The sequence below is a fragment of the Corylus avellana genome, chromosome 4 (genome assembly GCF_965113065.1).
Source record: "Corylus avellana chromosome 4, dhCorAvel1.hap1.2, whole genome shotgun sequence".
NCBI classification, from domain to species: Eukaryota; Viridiplantae; Streptophyta; class Magnoliopsida; order Fagales; family Betulaceae; genus Corylus; species Corylus avellana.
Window position 1 is genome coordinate 7,002,952 of NC_142493.1, and position 17,305 is coordinate 7,020,256.

General features: G+C 36.9%; 1 protein-coding gene and 2 pseudogenes across 1 annotated transcript; all 3 read left to right on the top strand.

Moving 5' to 3' along the window:
- Window positions 1–351: 351 nt before the first annotated feature.
- Window positions 352–11,749, top strand: LOC148586220 (L-type lectin-domain containing receptor kinase IX.1 pseudogene; annotated as a pseudogene).
- A 3,051-nt stretch (window positions 11,750–14,800) lies between these two features.
- LOC148586221 (2-acetamido-2-deoxy-D-galactose-binding seed lectin 2-like) lies at window positions 14,801–15,985 on the top strand. The gene has a single exon (XM_088515507.1). It carries the CDS (start codon window positions 14,801–14,803, stop codon window positions 15,983–15,985), a length of 1,185 nt encoding a protein of 394 aa, XP_088371633.1.
- Window positions 15,986–15,988: 3 nt separating this feature from the next.
- Window positions 15,989–16,483, top strand: LOC148586222 (L-type lectin-domain containing receptor kinase IX.1 pseudogene; annotated as a pseudogene).
- The last annotated feature ends 822 nt before the right edge of the window (window positions 16,484–17,305 follow it).

Consider the following 17,305-nt stretch of genomic DNA (forward strand, 5'->3'; position numbering starts at 1 on the left):
CAGAGAGAAGAAGAAGATACACCATTTTTCTTCAGTTTGATATCACACTTGGAATGCTGAAAAGCTTAGAGAATTTTAGAGAATATTTTCTCTTATGTATTTAATGCTCTTTTGAGTAAGATTAGGGTATATTGGGGTTTTGGGTTTAAGTGATTTTATTCGTACTACTATTTGTACTCCACTCTTTTGTTAGTGAATTTCTCTTGGATTGTCTCTGCCAGTGGATGTAGGCTTGTTAAGTCGAACCACTTAAATCTTGGTGTCTCTTGTGGTTGTGTTATTTTTCTATTCTGTACTTTTCTACTTCTTTGGTGATCTTGGAATTTGCATTTGTCACAACACAACGAACATGTAGGTATTGATATAAACTCCTTGAATTCTTCCGTTAATGTATCATGGTGGGGGAGTAGCATTTCTATTATGGAAGGGAGAATTAATGAAGCTCGGATTAGTTATAATTTTAGCTTTCATAATTTGAGTATTCTCTTCACTGGTTGGAGAAACAATGTTATTGTATGGCAATTAATCACTTTCTTATCATGTTGACTTGAGAGATTACCTACCTAAATGGCTAACTTTTGGATTCTTTGGTGCAACAGGAGCTACTCTTGCAATGCATGCCATTTGCACATGGGATTTTAGTTCAACTTTGGAAGATATTGTAACTAAATTGACAGTGGGGGGTAGTCTAAGCCTAAATCCGGCCCCAAACCAAAGGAAAGACAATAGGTTTGGATTAACCGTGGGGTTGGGTGTTGGTGGATCTTTTTTGCTTGTTGGGTTTTTCTTTAATTCTATTTGCCTTGTGGAAGAGGAATAGGAGGAACATAGAAGAGGAATTTGCCCTTGATAGATACATGGATGCCGAATTTCAAAGGGAAACATGGCCAAAGATTTTTTTTTTTTTTTTTCATTTAATGAATTAGCTCTTGCCATGAATAATTTCAATGATGAAGAAAAACTAGGCGACTGAGGATTTGGTGGGGTTTATATATAAAGGATTTCTAAGGGATTCAAACTCCTTCGTTGCTATTAAGGGTATGTCAAAAGGGTCCAAACAAAAGTTGAAGGAGTATCCATTAGGATTAAAAATCATTAGTCAACTGATACATAAGAATTTGGTGCAATACATTGGCTGGTGCCATGGAAGAGGAGAACTCTTACTCATATATGAGTTCATACCCAATGGAAGCTTAGATTCACATTTTTTTGACAGAAGAAAGCTTATTGATTTGGCCAATGAGGTACAAAGTTGCTCAAGGATTGACATCAGCCTTGCTTTACTTGCATGAAGAATGGGAATAGTGTTTAGTGCATAGGGATATAAAATTGAGCAACATCATTCTTGATTCAAACTTTAATGCTAAACTTGGGGATTTTGGGCTAGTAAGGCTTGTTGACCATGTGAAAGGGTCACAAACCACTATTTTATCAGCCACCATGGGCTATGATTGTTGGGCCTTGGAGCGTTCTCCTTGATTGAAACGTTAGGCCTTGAATAAGGCAAATAATTCATGTTCTTAATTTTGAGGGTCCCTTGCCAATTCTCCCTTCAAATATGATGGGGCTAGAACATCTTACATCAGTATGGAATAGACATACATTGTCACTCTCAATGTTTAGTGTTCCTACCAATTATAGGAGAGGATGGAATCAATACTCAAACAATTGGTACACCAATTCCTCTCTATCCACAACATCCTCTGCAGCTCCTTCATCCGTATCACTTCTGCACACACACTAAATTAGTCAGAGGTGCACTATCACCTATTTGTGTCTCATTTTACATTTTAGTTTACCAATGCTCGAAATGTTTTAGGGTGTAAATGATATACATGTGTATGTGTTTCTACCTTAAATATTAACTCATTTAAGACGTTTTATTATCATGTTTTGCCTTGTTAAGAATAAGGTTGTATATTGAATCACCCTATATAATGTACAGAAGGGGCCTATATATAGGCTAATAATACAGACCTAGTAAAACAAGGAAAGGTAAACCTAGTAGACTTAAAATACCAAAGAAAGTAAATAACAATAACATAATATTATTAACAGCTCCCCACAAGCTCAAGGTGGAGTGCGAGAGACCAACTTAAGGTTGGACACAAGATTACAAAAACGCCCTAGAAGATGTGACTTTGTAAAGATGTCTACGAGCTGATCACGGGATGTGATAGAATGAAGCTTTAGTGAGCCCTAAAGAAGATGATGACGAACAAAATGACAATCAATCTCAATATGTTTTGTCCGTTCATGAAAAACATCATTATGAGCAATTTGAATAGCACTCTTGTTGTCATAATATACAGGAGTAGTAGAAGAAAGAGAGACACCCATATCCTGTAACAGCCATCGCAACCAAAGAAGCTCCGTGGTAGTGTTAGCTAGAGCACGATATTCTATCTCGGTGCTAGATCGAGCAACAACAGTCAGTTTCTGACTTCGCCAAGAGATAAGCAAGGTGCCCAAGTAGGAAATAGTAACCAGTGGTAGAGCGACGATCTGTTAAATCACCCGCCCAATCAGCATTAGAATAAGCATGGAGCTGTAGAGGAGACTGAGAGGAGAAATAAAGCCCATGAAATAATGTCCCCTTCAGGTACCAAAGAATGTGGAGGATAGTTGAGAAATGAGTGAAGCGAGGAGCAGCCATAAATTGACTCACCTAATGGACAGCATACGAGATATCAAGTCGAGTGACAGTAAGGTAGACAAGACTTCCAACTAAATGCCGATATAAGGTAAAATCGAGAGAAGGCTCGCCATCATGAGGAGTGAGACGAGTATTAAGCTCAGTTGGTGTGTCGACAATCTTACTGTCTGTGAGATTGGCCCGAGAAAAGTAGATCAAATATATACTTGGCCTGTGTTAAATAATAACCATCAGAAGAATAGGAGATCTCAAGACCAAGAAAATAGCTAAGAGGACCAAGATCTTTCATCTCAAAGTTCTGACTGAGAAACTGCTTTAAGTTCCTGAATACCAGTGATATCATCTTCAGTGATAATCATGTCAATAACATATAGTAGAAGAAGTATGGTACCCTGGTCTATGTGGCAAATAAACAAGGCTGAATCATAAGAACTGATGAAGTAGCCAACGTGAGAGATAGTGGCACTAAACTTAGCAAACCATGCTCGAGGTGCTTGCTTAAGTCCATATAGAGCTCGACAAAGACGACAAACCTTGTTTGTAGAATGAAATAATGTATGAGGTGGCTGCATATAGACTTATTCACTTGAATCACCATTAAGGAAGGCATTTTTGACATCCATTTGACAAAGTGACCAATGTCGAGAGGCTGCAACAGCCAACAGAGCACACACAGAAGAGAGGCAAGCAACTGGAGCAAAAGTCTCCTCATAATCCATACCATATTCCTAAGTAAAACCACTGGCCGCAAGTTGAGCCTTGTACCTGTCAACAGTACCATCAGAACAAGTCTTGATTTTGTAAACCCACTTACACCCAACCACAGATTTTCCAAGAGGTAAGTCAACCAGATCCCATGTATTGTTCTTGTGTAAAGCATCAAGTTCCCTTTTCATCGCAGCCTGCCAAACAGGGTTAGTGGAGGCCTCATGAAAGGAGTGAGGCTCATGCAAGGTAGCTAAGGCATAAAAGCAATGAAAATCCTGTAAATGGGATGGGAGAGATCTTACTCGGGCGGATCGACGAAGGTCAGGTGGTGGAGTGTAGGCTGGATCCTCGAATGGAACAGAACCTGAGGAGGCAGGCGAAGAACTTGGGGACGTAGGCGAAGCGGCGTCGAGGGCATCAGATGACTACAGTTCGAGTGAGAAAGACTCTAGCAAGTCATTGGTGGTGGGAGTAGGAGAAAGAGGAAACTCAAGAAGGGTAGTAAAGGGAGGGAGTGATTGCATGTTGAATTTTTCGACTTCGTGGAATAGTCGATGCTCTCAAAAAACTACATGACGGGAGATGCGAAGACAACGAGACACAGGATCATAACACCGGTAGCCCTTTTGTTCCACTCTATATCCAAGAAAACAACACAACCGAGAATGAGGCTCGAGTTTGGTGTGTTCATGAGGTTGGAGTTAAACAAAACAGGCAGAACCAAAGACACGGAGATGGTGATCTGAAGGGATAGAGCCAAACAACCACTCGTGAGGAGTGCAATTATCAAGGATAGGGGTAGGCAACCTATTGATCGTGTAGACAGCCATGAGAATGGCTTCACCCCAAAACGGGGTAGGAACAGATGTGGAAATGAGAAGAGCATGGACAGTGTATAAAATGTGTCTGAGTTTACATTCAGCTCGACCATTTTGTTGTGAGGTGCCTAGACACGACAAGTGAGGAATAGTGCCATAATGTTTAAGAATAGCTTGAAAATCATGTTAAGTATATTCTAAACTATTATCAAAACGAAAAGCTTTGATGGGTTTCGAAAATTGGGTTTCAACCATTTTGGCAAAAGTATGATAAATTTCCAATAATTTAGAACGGGATTTCATTAAAAACACCCAAGTGTAACGAGAGAAATCATCAACAAAAATAACAAAATAACGTGTGCCACTCATACCAGCAACAAGAGAAGGTCTCCAAACATCAGAATGAATTAAATCAAAAGAAGTAGTAGCATAAAACTCACTATTATTAAATGGCAAAGCCGGTTGTTTACCAAGTTGACATGAACTACAATCAAAATAATTATTGGAAACTGAACCTAAGAAACCCTTTGAAGCTATAAATTGAACACGAAAGGCAGATGCATGACCAAGACATGAATGCCAAAGTGCAAGAGATGGTGATGACGAAGAGGCAGCAGTAGAGACACCTGTGGCGGGGAGATGTAAGGATGAGAGTTCGAACATACACCCAATTCTATGCCCGGTCCCAATGGTCTGACTCATACAAGGATCCTGTACATGCACACCAGAAAAGTCAAAAAAATGTTTATATCCAAGTTCACACAGTTGTCCAACAGAAAGAAGATTGAAGGACAATTTAGGCACATGAAAAACTTTTGGAACAAAAAAGGAAGGTGTATTGATAGTGCCTATATTTTTAACAGTCATAATGAAGCCATTAGTTGTGCGAATCAATGAGGAATGATGTGAAGGTATAGATGTGGTAGAGGAAGTAGGGTGAGGTGTCATGTGATTGCAACAAGCAAAATCAAAGAGCCAAGGGGAAGAGGTACCTGACAAAACTAAGAGGACAGAGGAAGATGCATTACCAGAATGAGATAGGACGACCAGGTTGACTATTGTCTTGAAGTTAGCTGCAGATAAGGTGACACTGGATCCTGATGCGTGGCTAGAGGGAGCAACTGAAGAGGGAGCAGCTGGAGATGAACCACTCTCAGTATGAGCAATTGCTGCTGTGGGTGCATTAGATCCTCCCTTACGCCAACACTTGTCAATTGTGTACCCTCAACGTTGACAATAGCGACAATAATTGTTATCGCGAGACTTAGGAGGGAGTCGAGGAGTACCTAACCTATCATAATACTCTTGTTGGAATGACGAGCAGCCAGAGGATGGTGCAGCCAATACTGTATGACTAGGCTGAGAGTGCATATCTACGATCTAGTCCCGGCACGGACAAGTTCGAAGATGGCAGTGTCCAAAGTGATGACATGGACAAGTTCAAAGAGTGCATACTCAAGGGATGACATGGCACCGAGGGCTGATGTGGTAGGTTGGAGCGACTGGCGCGTGTGGAGCACGTGCGACTGAGTAGACGGCGCATGGATCTCACGCACAAAACTCTGAGTGGCGCGTGGAGGATTGGATCAGGATTCTGGTTACAGTTCTAGAGTCACCGAGAACAGATCTATCGATCGGTGGGCTGAGAGAAGCAATCAGACCACTGTGGCGGCCGGTGGCAAAATGATAGTTGCGGAATTGTCAAAACTTTGGGCGGCACATGAGGACTCGTGAAGTCTCCGATGGGACTATGTGCAGCGGCTCTGTGACGGTTGGCTTCCGAGCTTTCAAGCGGTATAGTGATCCGTTGAAAACTTCGAGGAAAAGATAGAGAACTGTGAGGGCCAGAGAGAAGGATGCGCTGGATAACACTAGCGGCACCGAAAAAAAAAAAAAAAAAAAAAAAAAAAATTAGATGTGGAAAAAATTTGAAGTGATTCAAAACCTGTTCTCTGATACCATGTTGAGAAGAAGGTTGTATATTGAATCATCCTGTATAATGTACAGAAGCGGCATATATATAGGCTAATAATACAGACCTATTAAAACAAGGAAATGTAAACTTAGTAAACTTAGAATACCAAAGAAAATAAATAACAATAACATAATATTGTTAACATGCCTATTAATGTTTAGGTTGACAAAATGGTTCGATATTTATTATTTAGAAGATCATTCCATGTTATTTAATGCTCTCAATTTCCTTGTAATTTCTTTGCACCACAAACGCATTTAGTTAAGGAAAATGCTAGGTGTTTCCTAGTGTTCTTCTAGTCCTAGATACATATTATTTTATTAAAAAAAAAAAAGCAAAAAAGAAATTGCCCCCACCAATTAATCCCTTATTTCTCTCACCTAGTTTTTAGAAAACAATATCCACATAGGACTAGGAAATCGAACACAAGCAAACCACCAAGAGAACACCTAATATTCATCTTTAGTTAACGAATTCTAAAAAATGTTAGGTGTTCTCCTAGTATTCTCTGGTCTTAGATGAATATTATTTTCTAAAAAAGCTAAAAAGAAGCAGACCCCACCCGTCCCTTATTTCTCTCACCCGATTTTTAGAAAATAATATCCACCTAGGACTAAGAGATCGAACACAAGGAGAACACCTATATATCATTCTCCTTTAGTCAATGAACCTATTTCTAACTAGCCGGAGTGTTACATAAAATACTTTTCAAAACACAAACCACTTTTTAGAAAGAGAAATGGCACCTCGTCCTAGGTGGATATTATTTGTTAAAAAAAAAAAGAGAAATTAGTTTTACCGGTCCCTTATTTCTCTCACCCAATCCACTAGAAGAATACCTAGCATTCTCCGTTTAGAAAACCTTTCACATCTTTTTATAGAAATATTTTGAAGAAGGAAAATGCTACATTTTCTCTCCTGTTTCTTCTCTCATCCTCCCACTTTTCAAAATTACCATTGGATCAGTGGGACCATATGGATTACACACATGGACCCTACAGATCTAATGGTAATTTTAAAAAGTAAGAGAATGAAAGAAAAACCATAGGAAGATGTAGGGCACGTCTCTTTGAAAAAACACTCCACTTTTCATAGTCAAAAGATCCTAAATTTTATGCTGCCTTATTCTTCTTTTATTTCATTTGCTTAATGCAAATATATTGTGTTGTCGTTTTAAATCTTTAAAATACCAATTAAAAAATTGTCTTAAAATTTGTTAGAGCAAAAACATTTTCAACATTTTGTTTAAGTTGAAAACATATGGGAGTGTGTATCTTGTGGGAGAGTAATTTTTGGGGTGGTTTCGATGGACGATTTCAGAAATATCTAAGGGTGTGTTTGGCAAAGGGCTTAAAAAAGGAAGTGGACCGGAACTGTAGCAGATTTGATTGATGTGAGAGAAAAAAGTAAAAATATTTTATATAAAAAAGTGAAAAAAAAAATTTGTTTTGTAGTGATTTTTTTTATTTGAATAGTAATAAAACTTGATTGTGTGATGTAAAAAGTAACAATACTAAGATTGATTTTGAGAGAAATTTTTCGGATTTTTAGATCTGATCCGGCCCACTCCTTTGCCAAACACAACCTAAAGAAGAGAATAAGGGTAAGGTAAGGAACAAAGCCCACGGTCGCATTGAACTATTTTTGTAAAGAACTTTTCTCTTTTATATAAATTCATAGTTCTATGGAAAATATGGAATTAAGTTTTGTTTTTTTTTTAAAAAAAAAAAACTTTTCAATGTTATAAATGACCTAATTAACTTATTTGGCTGAAGATCAGACATTTACAAATGTTAAAGTAATGGTTAAGTGATTAAATTTACCTCTTTCTATAAGCTTAAACTTTTGGGATAACTATTAATTTAACATAGTATCAGAGCCAAAGGTCCTAAGATCGAACCTTGAGTTCATCAATTCACTCACCTCCCATTTAAATAAAATATTCCACGTGTTGGGTCTCACTCATTAAAAGGGAGATTGAGTCTACACGTGAGGGGGAGTGTTAAAGTAATGGTTAAGTGATTAAATTTACGTCTTCCTATGAAGTATCATTTGAACGATGTTGTTGTTCAAACGTCACCTTCTGACGCTTGAATACTGCCGTTTGAACAGTAAAATGATGCATATTAGTGACTTCTTTTCTTTTTTCTTTTTTTTCTTTTTTTTTTCCAAACATCACTAATTGACCCCCCCCCCCCCCCCCGCGCCTTTTCTCTTTTTAGTGAGAGGCCATGTTGTCAAGCCACGCTATCATTCTAACCTATCATATCATTCTTTCATGCCATGCACTCATGAAAAAAAGTTTCATAAATAAAATATTTCATGTGTTAGGCCTCACTTATTAAAAGAGAGATTGAGCCCACACGTTAGGAGGAATGTTAAAGTAATGGTTAAGTGATTAAATTTACCTCTTTCTATAAGCTTAAGCTTTTGGGATAACTGGTAATTTAACATTGTATCAAAGCCAAAGGTCCTGGGATCGAACCTTGAGTTCATCAATTCACTCACCCCCCATTTAAATAAAAGATTCCACGTGTTCGGCCTCACTTATTAAAAGGGAGATTGAGTCCACACGTGAGGGGGAGTGCTAAAGTAATGGTTAAGTGATTAAATTTACGTCTTCCTATGAAGTGTCATTTGAACGATGTTGTTGTTCAAATGTCACCTTCTGACGCTTGAATACTGCCGTTTGAACAGTAAAATGATGCATATTAGTGACTCTTTTTTTTTCTTTTTTCCAAACGTCACTAATTGACACCCCCCCCCCCCCTTTTTTTTTTGTTTTTTACTGTGAGGCCATGTTGTCAAGCCACGCTATCATTCTAAGCTATCATATCATTCTTTCATGCCATGCACTCATGAAAAAAGGTTTCATAAATAAAATATTTCACATGTTGGGCCTCACTTATTAAAAGAGAGATTGAGTCCACACGTGAGAGTGAATGTTAAAGTAATGGTTAAGTGATTAAATTTATCTCTTCCTATAAGCTTAAGCTTTTGAGATAACTAGTAATTTAACAAAAAATAAATAATTGTAATTGCAATGGTCCCATGTCAAATCTTCACTGTTACTGTTCAAACGACACATTCTGGCACGTGAAGTGTCATTTGAACGATGTTATTGTTCAAATGTCACCTTCTTACGCTTGAATATTGCCATTTGAACAGTAAAATGACACATCTTAGTGACTTTTGTTTCTTTTGTTTTTTTTCAAATGTCACTAATTGGCCCCTTGTTTTTAGTGTGAGGTCATGTGGTCAAGCCACGCTATCATTCTAAGCTATTTCATTGTCATTTCATGCCATGCTGTCATGAAAAAAAGTTTCATAAATCCATTAATTAGGAAAGTAAGGTGCTGTTTGATATATATATATATATATATATATATATATAATTTTGATTTATTCAAATGGTTATTTTTTTAATAAATTTAAGAATATTTTGGGGAGAAAAATTCAAAAAAATCTAATTTGACATGTGGAGATAGTATAATAGGTCAAAATGTTATTTTTTAGAGTTTGAAGGTGTAAATGCAAAAGCAGTAAGTCGGCCAGTATCACACGCACACCACAACTTTTTCACATTTCAAGTAGGAATAAAATGTCCCCAAGTGCTCTCATTTTCAATGGTGCTATAATCAAATTGCTCGAAAAGAGATTTAGAATTTGAATCTGCATGAAAATATCTTAGAGAATGACTTGTCAAGGCCTACGAAATCGTTGGTTTATGGTTTATGGTTTATGGTTTATGGGCAATTGCATGGATTTTTTCAAGAAATCTTTATTTCTATGCAACTCACATGAATCTTTGTATATTGTTGTGCTTGCACCTACACTGGTAGTTTTGATTTATTCAAGGAAAAGGATGAATCACAAGTTGGAGCCCCGTATTTGACCTGCAATATTCCTTCGTGGGCCAAAGGTGAATAATGAGGGCTTTTGAGAATAAGGTTGTATATTGAATCACACTAAATAATGTATAGAAGATATATATAGGCTAATAAGACAAACAATAAGTATGCATAACCCATGTGGGACTACATTACATATAATCTAACAACCCCCCTCAAATTCAAGGTAGAGTACGAGAGACCAACTTGAGTTTGGAAACAAGATCACAAAAACGCCATGAAGGATGTGACTTTGTAAAGATGTCCGCGAGCTGATCATGAGACATGACAAAATGAAGTTGTAGTGAGCCCTGAAGAAGATGATGGTGGAGAAAGTGGCAATCAATCTCAATATGTTTGATCCGTTTATGAAACGCGGCATTATGAGCAATCTGAATAGCACTCATATTGTCACAGTATACAAGAGTAACAGAAGAAAGAAAGACACCCATATCATGTAACAGCTATTGCAACCAAAGAAGCTCTGAGGTGGTGTCAGCTAGAGCATGATATTCCACCTCGGTGCTAGATCGAGCAACAACAGTTTGTTTCTTACTTTTCCAAGAGATAAGAGAGGCGACAAATAGGAAACAATAACCAATGGTAGAGCAACGATCTGTAGGATCACCTGCCCAATCCACATCAGTATAAGCAATCAGCTGGAGAGGAGATTGAGAGGAGAAATAGAGCCCATGAAATAATGTCCCCTTCAGGTAGCGAAGGATGCAAAGGACGGCTGAGAAGTGAGTGGAGTGAGGAGCAACCATAAAATGACACACCTGATGAACAGCATATGAGATATCAGGCCAAGTGACTGTAAGGTATACAAGACTGCCAACTCAATGCCGATATATGGTTAAATCACGAAGAGGCTCTCCATCATGAGGAGTGAGGCAAGCATTGATGGAAGCTTAAATTCACATCTTTTTACACAAGAATGTTTATTGATTTGGCAAATGAGGTACAAAGTTGCTCAAGGATTGGCATCGGCCTTACTTTACTTGCATGAGGAATGGGAGCAATGCGTGGTGCATAAGGGTATAAAATCGAGAAACATTATGCATGACTCAAACTTTAATGCTAAACTCGGGGATTTTGGACTAGCAAGGCTTGTGGACCATGTGAAAGGGTTGCAGACCACTATTTTAGTAGGAACCATGGGCTATATTTCTCCTGAATGTGTTACAACTGGAAATGCTAGCAAAGAGTCAGATGTTTATAGTTTCGGTATTGTTGCTTTAGAGATTGCTTGTGGAAGAAAACCAATCAAGCTCAATGCCCCTAAAGGTCAAGTAGTCATGGTGGAGTGGGCTCGGGAGCTCTATGGAATAGAAAGGTTACTTGAAGCAGTTGATCCAAGGTTGGGTGGAGATTTTGATGAGCAGCAAATGGAGCGCTTGATGAATGTTGGGCTTTGGTGCGTTCACCCTGATCGAAACCTTAGGCCTTCAATTAGGCAAACAATTCATGTTCTCAATTTTGAGGCTCCATTTTCCTGTTCTCCCTTCAAATATGCCAAGGCTAGGACATGCTACTTCAACAGGGAATTGAAATACATTATCACTTTCAATGTCGAGTGTTCCTACCGATTATGAGATCTAGAGGAAGGAACCAACATTCAAGCAATAATTACACCAATTCCTCTTTGTCCACCTCATCTTCTGCGGCTCCTCCATCTGCATCGCTTTTGCATACGCGCTAAATTGGTCAGAGGTACACTATCACTTCTTTGTCTCATTTTACATTTTAATTTACCCAAATTGCTCAAAATGTTTTAGGGCGTAGATGATATACATGTGGATGTGTTTCTATCTTAAATATGAACTCATTTAAGACGTTTTATTATCATGTTTTGACTATTAATGTTTATGTTGACCGATTAATGTTTGAGTACTATTTATTATTTAGAAAATTATTTTGTGTTATTTAATGCTTTCCTTGTAATTTCCTTGCGCCTCAAAGGCAATTAGTTAACAAATCAGTCCTAACTAACGCCCATTTCAATTCCTTGTATATGATTCTGAAGTGTATCTTGTGGAAGAGAGTAATTTGAGGGGTGGTTTCAATGGACGATTTTGAGAAATCTCTTATGAAGAGAGTATGGGTAAGGAACAAAGCCCACTGAAATATTTTTGTAAAGAACTTTTCTCTTTTATATCAATTCATCTATAGTTCTATGGAATTAAGTTTTTTTTTTTTTTTTTTTTTACTTTTCAATGTTATAAATGACCTAATTAATTGACTTAATTGGCAGAATTAAGATGAGGCATTTAAAAATACGAAATTGAAATGGTCCCATCCCAAGCCGTCCTAATGGACTACTAAATGTTACCTATGAGGCCGGCCATGTTGTCAAGCCACGCTTTCATTATAAGCTTTCACACATCATCCTAATTCGTGGTGTTTGATAATCCATTTTAAGAACTAAAAAAAAAAAAAAAAAAAAAACATAATCCATTTTAAGAGTGGTTTTTTATTTTTTTTTGTATGGCTGAGAAAAATATTTTTCTGTGATATAATGCGTTTTGAATTTATTTTGCTAATGAATATTTGTGAAGAAAAAGTAATATTACACATACTCAAAAGTCAAATCTACTAAGGAATTTGCTTTTTGTCTCGAATCTTAAAATGATTCTCAAAAAATTTTAAAAATATTTCTTTATTTTTTATAACATTAAATTTTTAATTTCTTTTTTTAAAAAAAAAAAAAAAACAAAACAAAACAAAAATGATCAATTTTTTAATTATCAGTACGGCATGCTTGTGTCACACACGCATCACAACTTCTCTCATTTTCAATATTATAAACTAAAGAGGGTTAATTAATTAATTATTATTATTATTATTATTATTTTACCCAATTCTCATCGTACCACAAAACATTTATTTTTGACTTTTGATCTTTCTTACAAATAATAAAAAAATATTTGATATCCATAAATTTAAAGAAAATTCTAAGAGATTTCAATCCTAAATGAATGGGGAAACAACAAAATCATTAGCATTAAAACCAATAGGCCTCTTAATTAATTAACTATGCTCTTGCACTCTTTGACTTTAGAGTTTGGACTATAACTCTCTATATTCATAATTTCGATTGGAACAGGAATCATTAGAGGTCAAAATTGTTAGGTTACGTCTCTCACAAGTTTATCTATAGATCAGTCTATAAAATTTATTTTGGTGTGTGTTGCTATTTTGTTTGAAGCTCTCCCATCTCGACCCCTATGCTAGTTTTGAACTATTAGCCTATGAGGAATCATATATATTATGCATATCACATTTTAGGAAGATCTACAATTCCTTCCTCTCTAGTAAATAAGTACATTACAAGCAATACACACCAAAATAAAAGTATGGCTCCATTCGTTAAAATCTTGTACTTTTTAACACAAAAAAATTAACAAACAATTTAAGCACAAAACACTGTTGGACTACTTTTTTCAATTGATGGCCAATTGTCAAAAATTAGGTACATAGACAAGTCCCTTTTGCGCCCAAGTTAGTTAGAGAGGAAGTCAAGCCTGGAATTCACACCAACTAGGGAGCAGGTGACTACTAAGGCGCTATAAACCTACAAAAGACTCAAGTCCAAAATCTTATAAGACAATCCATGTGATCAATGGGCATTATGTTTAGTTGCAAGAGTAGTGACAACCATAACATAATAGCAACAATTATTGTAATTTGGTTAAACTTCACTCAACTCTTTTGAATTGTCTCTGCTTTCGCAATTACCTCCCTAATTAAACTTCAAAAATCTTCAATAATTAGTATATTCATCTTTCATTTTTTTTTCTTTTAATTTTACCCATTTGTTAAGATTTTTTGCTAAATCTTGTCAAAATAACCTTTTTTTTTTTTTTTAAAGATGCAGGCATGTGTATTTTTTCAGGTTCTGTTAAATCCTTACCAATTATCCCTGCAATGTTTTCCTTTTTTCTTTTTTCAAAATAATGAGGGGTATTTTGAAATTTTTATGGCATGTGTTGTTTTTTCAGATTACCTCCCAACTAGGTGTGGTCCTCGAATTTGTGAATGATTACATGATGATTATATTCCTAACGGTGAATTTTTTAAAGAGATAGTTCGCAGATGAAATTGTGAATGATTGCATGACTTTATCTAAATTACATGTTCTTGATGAAATAGATCGATGAATTTTTTTTTTTCTCTCTCTCTCTACACCTAGTATTCTAATCATCATGAAGGTGTGATGCAAAATACGTCTTATGGATGACAGCTGTCATAATCTTATTGGTATTGATGTGATATTGGATGATTTCCGTCAAAAAATTAGAAGAAAGTTAGATCAAAGAACCTATTGATTATTTTTGCATATCATAAGGAGTAGTTATCAAAATATTTTTAAACCACATAAAACTTAATGCAAATTGATGTAACCAAGTAGGCTAATTTTTATCTTTTCCAAAATAAATAAAGCCATGGCGATGTGGATTAGCAGGCAATCATTCATTAGACCATGAAACGAAACGCGTTAAAGTCTAAACTAACCGCACAAAGGTGTTGAAATTAAGTGTCACGCACGTTATATAGAAAGAAGAAAATTTCAGCAGAAACAAACATTTAATCAAACTTTAAATCTTTTCAATGAAGAAATTCAGCGCACAGAATCATTTTGTCAAAGCATTAAACACTTTCTGGTCAATAATGTGCAAGACTATCAACTCATGCAGCTGTGACGCCAAGTCATATATTTGACGACAATTCGATAACCCCTATGATCCCAGCCATGGCTTTCCACCCAGAAAAGCTGCTTCTTCATCTTCCTCACCTGATGATTACAACTATTTTCCTGTTTCTCATAATCCCCTGCGCATCTCAGTTATCATTCAACTTCACCGATTTCTCTCAAATCAACAACGGAACTATAACAATGGCAGGAAACGCTACAATCTCAGATTCACTCATCCAACTCACGCCAAATGCAGTGGACAACTGGGGTCGTACCACGTATTCAGAAACCATGCATCTCTGGGAAAAAAGTACAGGAAAAGTCACCAACTTCACTACCAGCTTCTCCTTTATCATCACTTCGGAAGGTGCTGACAGGTATTCAGATGGGCTAACGTTCTTCCTCGCAAGCCCAAATTTCCCATCACCTCATCCAACAGATGGCTCTGGCCTTGGTCTTGTGAGCCGTGAACAAATGAGAGACTCAAGTTTCTTAGCTGCAAATAAATTCGTTTTCGTGGAATTTGATACTTACCCAAATGTTAGATGGGATCCGCCGGTGCCAGTTCGTGAGCACGTTGGCATCAATATCAACAACCTGACATCTCAGAAATCCACAACATGGTATAGCGTTATTAAGGAGAATAGAACATACAGTTGTAGTATTAGTTACGATCCCAGCGCACAAAATTTAAGTGTCAGCTTCACTGGATTCAGTAGTAATGATCACATCCCAATAGAGCAACACCTTTCTTCTATAGTTGATTTGAGAGAATATTTACCAGAAAGGGTTGAATTTGGCTTCTCGGCCGGAACAGGATTGGTTTCCGAGCTGCATATTATTTGCTCGTGGTCTTTTGAATCGACGGCTCCACTTATGATCATTCAGAAATCTCCACAATCACAGCCAAACAAGACGGAGGAATCTCCACAACCACAGTCAAACAAGACTGAGAATGAAAGCAAGGGAGGTTTGATTGTGGGGTTTAGCGTGAGTGCATCAGCATGCCTTTTAATTATCGGTTTGGGTTTGTTTAGGCTTATGAAGAGGAAGAAGAATCGGGATAGAGGGGAAGGAGATCAGGATTTAGCTTTTGATCTTTCCATGGACAATGAATTTGAACGCGGTACAGGACCAAAGAAATTCTCCTACAAAGAATTGGTTTGCGCGACGAATAACTTCGCAGAGGAAAACAAGCTTGGACAAGGTGGGTTCAGTGGGGTTTACAAAGGATTTTTATGAGAAATGAATTTGTATGTTGCTGTCAAGAGGGTGTCAAGGGGGTCTAGACAGGGGATAAAGGAGTATGCATCTGAGGTGAAGAGTATTAGCCGACTGAGGCATAAGAATTTGGTGCAACTCACTGGTTGGTGTCACAAAAACAAAGATCTCTTACTCATTTACGAGTTCATGTCGAATGGAAGCTTGGATTTGCATCTTTTCAAAGGTAAGAGCTTGTTAACATGGGCGACGAGGTACAACATTGCTCAAGGTTTGGCATCGGCGTTGTTGTACTTGCATGAAGAATGGGAGCAATGCGTTCTACATAGGGATATAAAGTCAAGCAACATCATGTTGGATTCAAGCTTCAACGCAAAGCTTGGGGATTTCGGTTTAGCGAGAATGGTTGAACATGCAAAGGGATCACAAACCACGTCTTTGGTCGGGACGATGGGCTATATGGCACCTGAATGTGTCATCTCTCATTACAAGAAATTTACTCATCAGGGGCGACTATAAAGTCGACCCTAATACTCAACTATTATGAGCGACTTTCTAATAGTTAAGTATTAGCGTCTGCATCTAAGTGGACGCTAATAGTCGACCCAAAAGATGAATATTAGCGTCCACTTTATAGTGGACGCTAATAACTCGATACTAATATACACTCGGCAATTATTTCATAGGCAAGAAAAATATTAGCGGCAAAAAATAACTTTTAGCATTGACAATTGGTGGACCAATAGCGTCCATGTAAGATGGAAAAAAAAAAAAAATCAAATAAAAGCTCAATAGAAAGTGGACGCTAATAATCAAGTATTAGCGTCCACCTAAAGATCAGATAAAAAAATTAAAATTGAGGTCCAATAGCGTCCACTTCTGAAGACCAATTATTAGTGTCCACTTCAAAGTGGACGCTAAAGATCAAATAAAAAAATTAAAAAAATTAAAATTGAGGCCCAATAGTGTCCACTAAAAGTAGACGATGAAGACCCATTAAAGTGGACGCTAAAGATAAGATAAAAAAAATAAAAATAAAATAAAAAAATTGAGTATTCCACAGGCTGCAAATTGAGTATTAGCATCCACTAAAGAACTTGTACAAAAATAAAAAATAAATAAAATTAAAGCTCAATAGTGTCCACTCAAAGTGGACGCTGAAAGTATATTATTAGCTAAAAATTGAGTATTAGCATCCACTCTAGTGGACGCTAAAGAGCTTGTACAATAATAAAAAAATTAAAAATTAAAATAAAAGCTCAATAGTGGACGCTGAAAATTGAGCATTAGCGTCCACTATAGTGGACGCTAAAGAGCTTGTACAAAAATAAAAAAAATAAA

Excerpts from the sequence above, each read along its gene's own strand:
- LOC148586221 (XM_088515507.1), top strand. The coding sequence starts at position 14,801 with ATGGCTTTCCACCCAGAAAAGCTGCTTCTTCATCTTCCTCACCTGATG.